A 13,245-nucleotide genomic window follows, 5' to 3' on the forward strand; every position below is an offset into this window, starting at 1 on the left:
GCATTTTCTAGCCAGGCGACCTTGGGTGATCTGTTTAACCTTCCCGAGCCTACTTCATATAGCTCTTCTGAGGATTTGATGCAGTAATGAATGCCGAGTACTTAGTTCAGAGGTCTTAAATCTAAGAGGTTCTCAGGAGAAATATTTTGTTTGGATGAATGTGATGTGTCTACTGGACGGGGAAGTGGGGTGAGTTCCCAAGAAACCAATTACAGTCAGACTCCACTAATTCTAAACATTTTGGTAATCTAGACAGGAGCTGGGTAAGAGAGTTTCCCTGTTGTATTCAACAAGGAACTTTCAGAAGCTTCTGTTTACCTTTGAACAATCGATGTGTGAACCAAAGTCTCTCCCACGTAAGCCTTGAAGCTGATCTCTTCACTCTACACTTGTACATTCTCTCAGCTTGGTTGAAGGTGCTTGCTTAAAAATAATAAGGTGCAGTTTTATATATTCTGTATTTAATGCTGCTCTTCCCCTCTGTTGATTTTGGCCTCTTTGAGCTTTCACTGAATTTGTGATTCTCCTGTGCAGCCGAGAATCATACAGATGCTCCTAAGAATCAATAGGAAAGTAGGTTCCAGGTTGGCAAGCTCGAGATTTGGTTCTTTCAGAGCCTGGATCTTGATTGCCTGGAGCCTCAGAGAAGCTTTGGATAGCTGTGTTAACATGGGGAGGAGTTGGGAATTCTCCATTTCGACATGACTAATGGAAAATTCCTCTAGAAATGTGAATTTTTCTCAAATGCTCTGAGCTGGCATCATTGTCCCACATGCCGCTCCCTCCCCGATCCCAGCCATACGCCACTTAACAGAAACGTAAAACATGACCTGCATCATTCCCTAGCAGAGTAGCCTTGTCCTTCGCAAGGCCTCTCTCATTAACGATCATGTGTGTTTTTGTTTCTGTTTTAATTCAACAATCAAAGCTTCAGTGTCCAACCAGAGCGAGTTCCTCCTCTGGCTTCCCTAAGGGATCAGATTTCAAGGCAGTGTTTCATATTGGTCATCCTTAATGGTTTGTCTAAGTGACGGCTGTCATCTGTAACTTCCAGCCCTTTTATTTGGGGAGCTATTCAATTCATGTATAAGCCCGCAGCTAACATTATTGAAGATACTGCACTAATTAGCTTGTCCTCTTGTAGACTTTCATGCTCTGTTGCTTTTCTTTGTGTTCCTTGGCCTCTACTTATCTATTTGCATCATGCGCTGAATATTAAGTTTGGAGCATGGAAATGATGCTCGTTTTATAGGCCAATTTATTCAATATAGAGACGATTAAAAGAATCTTTCACTCTTTATTGGTAAACACAGGGTGAGTTTTAGTCCAGTATTCTGTGATCTGGTTGGGAAGTCTAAAATTGCTTACAAATCTGGGATGATTAGGTTTGAACCCTGGGGTGGGGTTTTGAACATAAGGTAATAGGATTATCAGAATGCCTCCCTAGAAAAGACTGCACCTGTTCAAAATGATTGCTTAAAACAGTCTAGTCAACTTTGTAGAAAATGCAAGTAAACACAGTTATGTAATGGTCTGTGGCTAGCTTTGTAATGCCCTGATTTGATTTGTAGAAATGAATTATAAAAGCAGGCAAGACAAGGTGCTGCATGGGCAAAATCTAATTTATGCAATGTAGAAGTATGCCTGAAAATAATCAGATGCAGTGGTTAATGGAGAAAGACGGTCTGCATGGTTAAAGATTATTGGCTTACTAATGATCCATTGGTAAACAGAAATATCCCTAAGGCAGTGATATTGAAGCAAGAGTAATGATTATCCATTTGCAACAATGTTTAGAAGATTTTATATCTATCTGGTCCTTCTGTTTTCTGCTGGTACTATACTCTAGTCATCTCCTGTTCACGGTAGGAAGAAGAATTAGCTCCATTTCTCATCAGATTATCTGAAGATAATAGGACGTATAGAATATCGGGCTGTGTTGATCTTCATAGTCTCGCCCTCAAAATTGGTGCTATGAGATTTAAAGTGGAATGTTTCATTTCTACATCTTTTGAAAATCTTGAGTTTGTCAAGGAAATTTTTCCAATTAAAGGAAAGCTTATATTGGAAAACATCCTTATTAAAATTTTAAAACATTTTTTTAGACGTTCACATTCAATTTGTTTAGATGCTTTTGATCAAGAGATAAGGGATACCCATGAAATTTTAACTCAAATATCGGCAGCAAATTCTTGATTCAGTTTGATACATGTGAAGACTCTGTAGTCCCATGATACAGAACCATTCCAGAGTAAAAATTGTTTAATCCATTCCTATAGAAAGATGTTTTTTTTTAAATGAAGGTCAGAAATAAAAAGAATAAATAATCAGAAAAAAAGTAACACTTCATCATCACTTGTCAACCATGAATTCACTCGGTCGATTCATTTCTCAGTCCTGAGATGCATGTCTTTTTCACGCTTGAACCCCTCTGTGCTGAGAATGGATCTAACAACCAATGGAATGCCATGATTTAATTAAAATAGCCCTTTTTTCCTTAGTGATACAAAATGTAGTGCCTTGCTTGCCGTCAGTGGTGTCTTCGATTGAGGGAAATAATTAAATTTTAAAAGCTCTTCACTGCTAATGCCAAAAGGGAAGCTGGCAAATTGCATGATGAATCCACCAGCCATTTTTGGTTAGAAGTTTTCTTACAATTACAGCTTGGTTGTGGTGTCTGATTCTGAAGTATTCTGCTAGTGTTTAATGCAGAAACATGGCAAATGTGTAGCTTGCGTCCTTTGAGAAATCAAGGAAACCATATGCACATAGTCAGTGATGAGAAAGAGAGTCGCTTGAGGGCTTTGTGCTCTCCATTATTTCATTTGTATTTGAACTGTAAGCACTGATGTCGAATTGTTTGAATACAGGCCTCTCACCCACACTCTTGCTGATGTAGTATAAAAGACTGCACCCTATTAGCACCGTATTTTAAAACTGGAAGCCAAATTCTGATCCAGAGTAGCCATGGCACATTGCCTAGGGCAGAATTCACTTTGACTGCTTTATGTTTTTGTTTTTGCTGGAGTTGATTATCTCTGTTCTTTGCCATCTTTGTGCAGGATCTCTCTAAAAGGTTTATCAGCAAGTATAAAAGACACCTTCTGTCAAATGCTAAGCATGCAGCTCAGCTCTCAACTAGGGGTGATTTTATACTCTTGGGACATTTGGCAATGTCTGGAGACAGTGTTGGTTGTCACAAGTGGGTAGAGGAGGGGAGATACGGCTGGCATTAAATGGGTAGAGTCCAGGGAAGCTGCTAAACTTCCTACAGCAGCTATAGGACAGCTCCAAGCAATAAAGAACTATTGGGTTGAGAAACCCCAGTATAGAGTCTGGCACATAGTAAGTGCTTAGTAAAAGGTTGCTATTATTATTGGGACTCTTATTTATCCAAGCTGGTTCATATACTTATTTTTCAAGCTAGTCCCTCCTCTAAATAACATCACCACCACAATTTCAGCAATAGTACTGGGAAAAAAGTATGTAAAATACTTTTCCAGTTTTCAAGTGTATATTATGATTCCCCACACATCGGAAGTTGCAAAGAGATTCATTTTATCTGTGGAAATAGGCATCGAAGTCCCCCTGTAAGTTGGGGAGTTCTGCATGCTAGCATTGCACAGTAGGGAGGACAGAGAGATGAAACACAACTCCCAGCTCAGGAGTTCAGAACTAAAAACATCTCCTTTCAAACCTGCACATTCCATGCTGGAATGACAGCAGGGGGAAACACATTAATAGAGACTGCTCAGCCTTTTTCCCCTGCACACTAACTAGAAGATGCACTGAATAGAACAAGAATTAAGCACACACATGTGCACACACCACCACCCTCGCCACCTCCAAGGTCATGCAGCGGTCTCTCTGATGCTGTTTTATTCATGGGCTTTCCATACAAATCTCTCAGAATTCGCCAAGCAAGCATGGCCAGCTCTGTATGCAAATTGTTGCCTCCCTTGCGACAGCACAGGAAGAAAGTTAAACTCAGAGAACTAACTCTGATGCAGTGTACTTCATTTTGAACAGAGATGACTGTAAATGCGGTGTTCAGAGGGGAGGGCAAAGCTCAGACCCTACGTGCACTTAAGTCATGGCAAAACCTTTCTTTCTTTCCAAGCTGGCTTTGACATTACAAAAATCACAAGCCACCACGGCATACTCTATCACTGAACCTTCCTGTGTCTTTATTTGCCTTTTGAGAAATTGTTGAACACTGGAGGAAGTGATTTTTGGTTAATGTTTGAATACTTAGGGCTCTTAATACCTTGCCTTCATTGAACCATAAGTAATTTACTCAATAACAATAACATCAAAAAGAGGTTTCATTTACTTAGAGCTTGAATAGTACACACTCTGAAAGTCTTTAATGTTTGTTCCTTTTTCTTTAGATTATTAAAACATTGTGAGATTTTGAATATATATCAGCCCTATGCCAGGCTCAAATTTGTTTACCTAATTATTCTTAGTCTTTCTTTGTATTTCCATTTCGATACACTGTTCTGGGAGTGTCCAGAGACATTCATATATATACATATATATATATATATATATATGTATATATATATATTCCCAAATTCAAGTAGCCAAAGGGTTTTTTAGTTGTCAGTGTTTGTTGTCAATGATGATGATGTTGGAACATTTCTGTCATTCACGTAGTGACTCCCCCAAGTTATAGTTCATTTCATTTCCAGGGTAATCAATGGGAAATATTATACATGTAGCTCCCATGAACATTAGATGGTCATTCTCTGTAGACAAGGCCATCACTTGTCTTTAGGAACCCTCCCATTCTACCCAGGACATAATGACTTTAAAAGTCTGGTTTCTTCTGGGTCACAAACTCATTCAATCCAATTAATACAATTAAAGCCAAACAATAGTAACTATGTTGCCTCAAAATAATTTCCTTCTCTTCAGCTAGCTTTGATGTGAACGTTCGAGCTCCTGCCTGGCATAGACTCATCTGAAATGATATGATTTCCCCAGATGCCCTCTAAATAGTATCAACTCTTTTCTTAAAATCTGAAATGAAAATAAAATTAATATTCAGCAGAATCCACTGGGGGTGCTTCTCGCTAGTAAATTCCCATTAACCTCAGAGCGAGATGAATCCTGCTGCAGGTTAATTGGTCAAGAATACTTTCTAATTGAAAAGATTGTGATTCTATTCTTTAAGACTTCCTCTCAGAAATACGGCGGCTGTAATGTATGTTGAACTTGTTTTCTCAACGCCAGACAAATTAATGGAGGCTGAGCTATTGCAAAAACTTGGTAACAATTTTAAATGGCTCAATGTAATAATATGCTGTTCTTTCCAAGCAAATGTTGCCTATAGTTTCTAACTGTCAAAACCTTAATAATGACAATAATTCTTGGCCTGCCCATAAGTGAGATTATGAAACCCAGCAATGAGGAAACCATTAAAAAATTAATTTAAAGGAAAGTTAATTGCAGACTTAATATGGTGTTTTGCAACTTGGTCAACAAAATGTTTCAGCCTGATTAACAGTATTTTTCAAGGGCTGGAAACGTGATGCCTGCCTGAGGAAATGGTTTTTCCTTGTCAGCTTTTATTCTCCATATATTCATCTGAGGTTGTAAGTAGGCTCTAATACTTCTGTGAATTCAGTAGTTTAAAAAAAAAAAAAATTTTTCCTCTGTCTCCAGGAATAAGAGCAAGGAAAGGAAGCGATGGAGAAAAGAATTCTACTTATAAGGCCCTAAAAGCTTTCGGGATTTACTCTCCTTGGGTTATACTTTTAATCTGCCAAGAAATTCTTCTTGTACGATAGCACTGTGTCTCCAAATTTCAAGAACTTCCAGTCCTCTGGGATAGAAATCATTCGGGGTTTTTATTTCACATGGCAGCACTATTTATTTCGAGGTTGTATTAAATGTTTCATAATGATCTCTCCCAGCCTCATTCCATCTCCAAGAGTTTGGGTAATGTTAGATTCCCCAAGACTCGAATACGTGTCTCGCTCACCAGCCTTAAAAGGCAGTTAAGTTTGCAGATTTCAGACATTATCTTGGGTCCCTTTCATTGGAAATTAGAAAGCTGTGTAATAGTGTTGAAAGTCACTGGATTAGGAGTGCATTCCCCATGCCTGTGACCCTCTCCACCCCTGCCACACACACATACACACACACACACACACACACACACACACACCCTCCCCACCAAATGACCCAAAGCTCCCACTTACACGGTCTTTCTTCTTAGTGCTCTGTGTCCTGCGGCCAAGGCACACGGCGGAGAAGTGTGGGCTGTCAGATGGGAGCACACAGAATAGCCAGAGAGTCCGAGTGCAACCCGTACACCAGACCGGAGTCGGAGCGTGTCTGCCAAGCCCCGCCGTGTCCTCTCTATGCGTGGAGGGCCGAGGAATGGCAAGAAGTAAGTAGAGCCATGAAGTGGGCACCTGCCAGGCATTTCGCTTAACCCCCTTGCAGTCATCACATCCGTTACCCTGAAATGACTTCAAGCACGGTGACAAGGCTGGCTCTTTCCCAGAAGGTTTGCTGTCAAGACGGTGAGCAGCTTGCTCCGACCAGGGTGGGAGAGCTCCTCCTTTTTATGCAGTTCCTACGTCTGTGTTCTTGAATGTTCCAAGTCGGGCTGCCTCCAGAAAAACTGTATCAGGCCTTGGGCCAAACGCATACAGCTATCTTGCACAAAAGGAGGGGGAGATAGAGGACATATTTTCGATACATCTATCCCAACTTGGTCATTCTGTATTAGTTCCAGGAGCCACCAGGCATACTCCAGGTAGGACCTGCTCTGCGTGTGTCTCCTTTCGTGACTTTGGCTGTCAAGTCGAAGACAGGCCCTCTTGTGAAGCTCTGATTAATTAGTGAAGCATTTCCAACATTTAAAAAAAAATGATGGAATCTGAAAAACAGCTCAGTTAATGCAGAGATAGATAGACCTGTTTTTCTCCCTCTCCAAGTTAATGTTTAGTTAAAGAAAACACTGTGTGTCCCTGGAGAAAAGTCTGGCGAGAGAAGGTAAGACTTTAGGAGGAGGGAACCTCTGGTTCCAGAAGAGACTACATTGTAGAAAGAGGGGAAAGAGTATAAGAAAGCAAAACTGCAACCACTGACATTAGAATGAAATAAAAAGTACATGCTCTCAACGGTTTAGAGATATGAATAATAAGACAGGAATTTCCCACCAGGAATGGTTTTTAGAACAGGGAGAAACAGTGGCTGGCTCAGAGCTTTATGTTCATCCCCCCGCTTAATCTTTTGAAGCACTAGGCAAAGTGGTGTCATTATTATCATCCCATTTTGCAGTCAAGGAAACTGAGTTCTGAGAGCCAATGTCGCTTGTCCCCGTGTCACACGCCCAGCAAGTAGAAGGAGCAAGACTTGATCCTAAATGCAAACCATTCCGAGATACTACCACTGCATTTTTTAAAAAGTTTACGCAAGTGCTCCTAGCAATACCACTTTATTTTTTTTCCAGGTATATAAAGATATAATTGGCATATAATATTGTATTTACTTTAGGTGAAAACATGATGAATTATATATCTATTATAAAATAATTACCACGATAAGTTATTGTTAATAATAACTGTTATAGTTAACATCTATCACCTCACGTAGTTACAGATTTTTTTTCTGGTGATGAGAACTTTTAAGATCTACCCTGTTGGCAACTTTTAAATATATGAAACAGTATTGTTAATTATAGTCACTCTGCTAGATCCCCAGGACTTATTTCTTTTATAGCTGGAAGTTTATACCTTTTGACCCCCTTCACCCAATCACCTAGCCCCTACCCATCACCTCTGGCAACACCAATCTGTTCTCTGTATCTATAGGTTTGATTAAGATTCCATATATAACTGAAATCATACAATATTTGTCTTTCCTTGTCTGATCGAGATCACTCAGCACAATGCCCTCAAGGTCCATCCATATTGTCACAGGTGGCAGGATTTCCTTCTTTTTATGGCTATTATATTCCAATGTGTGTGTGTGTGTGTGTGTGTGTGTATATATATATATACATTTTTTTAAATTCATGCACCCATCGATGGACACTTAAGTTGCTTCCATGTCTTGGCTATTGTAAATAATGCTGCAGTGAACATGGGTGTGGGGGGAGCAGATATCTTTTCAAGTTAGTGATTTTATTTCCTCCAGAGAAACACCCAGAAGTGGAATTGCAAGATGATATGGTAGTTCTGTTTTTAATTTTTTTTAAGATTTTATTTATTTATTTGAGAAAGAGAGAAAGAGCACAGAGGGAGAGGGAGAAGCAGACTCGCCACTGAGCAGAGAGCCCAAGGTGGGGCTCGATCCCAGGACCCTGAGTTCATGACCTGAGCTGAAGGCAGATGCTTAACCGACTGAGCCACCCAGGTGTCCCCTATTTTTAATTTTTTGAGGAAACTCCATACTGTTTTCCATAGAGAATGCACTAATTTACATCCCTACCCACAGTGCGCAGGGGTTCCCTTTTCTCCAGACCCTCGCCAACACTTGCTGTCTTTTGCTATTAGCCATTCTAGCAGGTGTGAGACGGTATCTCATTGTGGTTTTGATGTGCGTTTCCCTGATGATTAGCAATGGTGAGCACCTTTTCATATATCTGTTGGCCATTTGTATGTCTTCTTTTGAGAAATATCTGGTCAGGTACTTTGCCCATTTTTAGTTTGATGTAGTCCCACTTGTTTATTTTTGCCCTTAATGCCTTTGCACTTGGTGTCACATTCAAAACAATTATAGCTAAGACTAATGTCAGGAATCTTACCTCCTATGTTTTCTTCCAGTAGCTTTATGTTTTCAGATCTTTCCAGTTCAAGTCTTTAATCCACTGTGAGTTCATTTCTGTGTATGGTGTAAGGTAGGAGTCCAGTTTCATTCTTTTGCGTGTGACTGTCCATTTTCCCCAACACCATTTATGGAAGAGACTGGCTTTTCCCCATTGTGTATTCTTGGCTTCTTTATCGTAAATGAATTAACCATATCTGTGTGACTTGATTTCTGGACTCTCTATTCTGTTTCATTGATCTGTGTGTCCTTTTTTATGCCAATACCATTCTGTTTTAATCACTACAATTTTATAACATAGTTTGAAATCAGGGAGTGTGATGCCTGAGCTTTGTTCTTCTTTCTCAAGATTGCTTTAGCTATTCTGGGTCTTTTGTGGTTCCATACAAATTTTAGGATTGTTTCTTTTATTTCTGTGAAAAATGCCTTTGGAATTTTGATAAAGATCGCATTAAATCTGTAGATTGCTTTGGGTAATGGGGACATTTTCACAATACTAATTATTCCAGCCCGTGAGCACAGAATATCTTTTCATTTATTTGTGTCATTTTCAATTTCTTTTATCAGTGTCCTAGAGCTTTCAATGTACAGGTCTTACACCTCCTTGGTTAAATTTATCCATAGGTGTTTTGTGTTTTTTGATGCAACGTTGAATGGGATTGTGGATCAACCCATGTGGGGATCAGCCTTCCGGCCCTGTCCTTCCCTCTCCCTCACCCTCCTGATGGATTGGATCCACTGTTTGCAGTCATCTCTTTTCTTTAGGACTTTTACTCCCTCTATCTACTCACGTGTTTTGCTTGTTTTCTCTATGTTTTTTACTTCCTCCAGACGATGGTGGGGAGGAATGGTTAAAGTAGTTAAATTTCAAATTAATTACACTGGGCCACACAAGTTATTGGGAGCTGCAGAGGCTGTGGAATTCTGCAGACCTGGTTCATATCCCCGGACTGTGACTTTTTAGCCATGTGACTTTAGAACAAGGATTCTTGATTTTTTGGATCCTTGGGTTTGCCACCTGTAGAATGGGGATAATAATAATGATGCAGAGTTGTTCTGAGAAGTTTAGAGATGGCAGAGTGGCTTGGAGATTGATAATATCAGATATGGAAGGAAGAAAAGGCCCCCTGATCTCTGTCTCTCTCAGTGTTACCTCTTGATTCTTTTTGTAGTCTTGTTTCAGACCCACCACTGCCGGCTTCCTCCCTCTCCCTCTCCCTCTTCATCTTGTGCCAGACTCCACTCTGTGTAACTCTTCCAAGGAACAGAAAGTTAAGAGAGTGTTCCAAAATGAATCTAAGCTGACTGCTCAAGCTCTAGCCAACTTTTGAAAATGCTAGAGCCAATCAGGGAAATGCAAGCTCCATTTACAATTCCTTCCGAATTCCGAAGAGTAGAAACCTTGCCAAATATGCACTGAGGAAGTCCCTTCTCTGATCTTACAAGATAGGCCTAGAAGTGTACATCTTTGCATGTCCTATGCAGATGGATCTTTTAAAACCCTTCCTCAAATATTGCCAGCAAGCTCCACGTCAGAGCAGAACACCTACGGAGATGGCCTGACCTGTGGCCATACTTGAAAGGGAGAGGTTAACCATTCTCACAAAGACAAAAGCATCTTCCGGCTGTGAGTAAAGCAGATTCTAATAGTTACCCAGTCTTTCTCACCTGCCTGAACCCAAAGTGCAAAGTTTGAGAAGGGGGGAGGTAAGAGGTAAGAGAGGGTAGAGAGGTAAGAGAGGGTAGAGCGCTAGGGGGCACCCTCACTTGCCACCGAATTGGCCAAGTGAGGCTCAGGGCAGCGGGATGAGGGACAAGACCCATCAAAAACCCTTTGTTCCTCCTGTGCAGAGCCTGCTGGGGGCCCTTTTAGAATGTCCTCACAGCAACTAGACTTAGAGTGAGTGTCCAGAGCAGCGGCTGGATCCCAAGTCTTGACTGCCTGTGGGCAGTTCCTGTGTATGCCTAGCAAAGCCCTTGTTTAAGTATTCATTGTCCCTACTTGAACGATCCCAGGTATCCTTGTTAAACAGCCCGTTGGGTAGAACAGCAGCCTTCAGACCCCCCTCAGTCGCAGCACTCACCCTCCTCTCTTCCTCCTACCTCCGCACCCACTCACTCCCTCTGCTACCATCTTTCCTGACACCTACTTTGCACAGACATGTGTCTTGACTTTCTTGCCCTCCACGAGTGACACCTTGAGCTTGTGTCGATGAGGATGCCAAGGCCCAGCCTCAGAGCCGAGGCCCACTGGATGGGATGTGCGGGATGGCTCCTACCCCGATACAGGAAGTTCTCTTCTTGGCAGTCCTTGGCAAGCACTTCAGAGCACTTGTTTGCTTTTTGAGTGTGCATTTTTCTCTTTTGCTTCCCTTCTGTGAATTATTAAAACCCACTTGTTTGTTGGCAAGAGGTGTTTCATGCTGGGCACATAGTAAACGGCAACCTCCTCATTTTGAGAAATAATCCAGGTGTCCGCTGTGGAGGAGCACAAGGTCTACATACCCACGGTAGCATGATCATCAGGGATGTTTTATGCAGTCACACAGGTTGTACACTGCACAACTCGAGGGCTACCATTCCTATAGGTCACAATATGAGTGGCATCCCCCAGACTTATATAGGGTAGTGGCCAATCCTGATAATAAAAATAATATATCTTATTGTATATTAAGCTATGGGTCAAGTACTTTGTTGAGTATTTTTATGTGGAGGACCTCATTTAACCTTTCCATAACTCTCTAATGAAGTAATTAAGTTTTCATCCTCACTTAAAGATGAGGAAACTTGAGGCTTAGATAGGTTAATTCATCCAAGGTCATGCATTTAGTAAGTAATAAGACTGGGATTTGAAGCCTGGAAGCCTGACTTCTAGAACATATGCTCTGAATCTTTGTATTCTGTTGCCTCCCATGTCAACATTCATCTACAGTGAGTTATTTTATTTCCTTTTTAATGGCTTGTCTAGCCTCTTACTTCAGAGTTGGCATAAAGGTACAATTCCCTTGACTGGTTGAGCCTCTCACTCTCTTCAAAAAATGAAATTCTTGGGCGCCTGGGTGGCTCAGTTGGTTAAGCGACTGCCTTCGGCTCAGGTCATGATCCCAGGGTCCTGGGATCGAGTCCCACATCAGGCTCCTGGCTCAGCAGGAAGCCTGCTTCTCCCTCTCCCACTCCCCCTGCTTGTGTTCCTGCTCTCGCTGTCTCTGTCAAATAAATAAATAAAATCTTTAAAAAAAAAAAAAAATGAAATTCTTGGTCCCCTTGGTTGACAATAAGCCCTGTTGTTGGGGGCCAGTCTTGGTGGGGATGGAGCACCTCAGGGGACCTCCCTCATTCATTGTGAGGCCTAGTGCCTGAGCAGCAGGGAAGGAGCGTTATTGTGCCTTCCTGGAACTGTAAGAGTAGAGCCTGGACATAGATGGAGGGCAAAACAATTGGAGAAGAGAAAAATGCCATATCCAGACATGAATGTTGGGCTTTTAATATCACCTGCCAACTTTGGGCAAGTTATTTGATCTCCCCATGTTCAGTTTTACTCAGTTTAGAATTACAAGGCCCATGAGGCAAAATTCATTTGAAAATTACTGTAATAAATGATTTACTTATTCATCGCATTATAATCGGACATATAAATTTACTTATAGCTGCAGAGGTCTTTTGATCAAATTTGAATTGTGAACATGTGGGTTACACATCTCCCAGGATTAAGGAATAAATCTCCCAGGACTTGCAAGAGTTCTTTTTTTCACCTTCACCCAGAGTATTCTCTTGTCCCTAGTGCCTCTGCATCACAGCGAGGCTGCCCCCCTCCTTCCCTCACTTCGGTCACCTTTGCCCATTCTTCAGACCCCACCTAAGATGTTACTTCTCAGAAGTTCTTGCAGATCACCCCTCCCCACCAATAACTGAGTCAGATGGCTCGCCTCTGAGCACTCATAGCACCCTGAAAACACTCTACTTGAGCAGTCAGCATCGTGAATGGTGGTTGCCTGGTTTCCTTGTCTACATTATCACCCATTTGAGGTCAGAGAGTTCGTTCACCAGAGTTTTCCCCAACATTTAGCACAGTACCTAGAACACTGAAAACAGTTCTTGAATAAATGAATCTATGAATCAACCAGAAGGACAGAAAAAGATAGGAGGAAGGAAAGAAGGAAGGGAGGGAGGGAGGGAAAAAGACATTATAGAGTAATACCTTTCCTAACCCCTTAGAATCCTGACATACTAAAAAGTCTTTTAAAACAGTCAAGCAAACTCTGTTTTTCCTCTAAGAACAGATATTTTATTTTCTTGCCACATTGCCACAGACAGCTGTGCTCAGATATTATCTGGCCTTCGCAGAGCTGCCCACCCCATGGCTGTTTGGCCCAATGCAGAGACTTGGACCGCTCTCATACATATTTGGATTCCAAGGGCTTTTATTGAGATCAGCTGTAGAATGAGTCCCAAGTTTAC

General features: G+C 41.3%; 1 protein-coding gene across 1 annotated transcript in view; it reads left to right on the plus strand.

Annotated features, from left to right (window-relative positions):
* The window catches only part of ADAMTS9 (ADAM metallopeptidase with thrombospondin type 1 motif 9), a 161,558-nt gene that overhangs the window by 118,002 nt on the left and 30,311 nt on the right, over positions 1–13,245 (plus strand). The window contains exon 30 of the mRNA XM_021694923.1: positions 6,227–6,400. Coding sequence (XP_021550598.1) covers positions 6,227–6,400 — 174 coding nt within the window. The remainder of the gene's footprint in view (positions 1–6,226; positions 6,401–13,245) is intronic.

This window comes from Neomonachus schauinslandi, chromosome 1 (assembly GCF_002201575.2).
Source record: "Neomonachus schauinslandi chromosome 1, ASM220157v2, whole genome shotgun sequence".
In the NCBI taxonomy this organism is placed as follows: domain Eukaryota; kingdom Metazoa; phylum Chordata; class Mammalia; order Carnivora; family Phocidae; genus Neomonachus; species Neomonachus schauinslandi.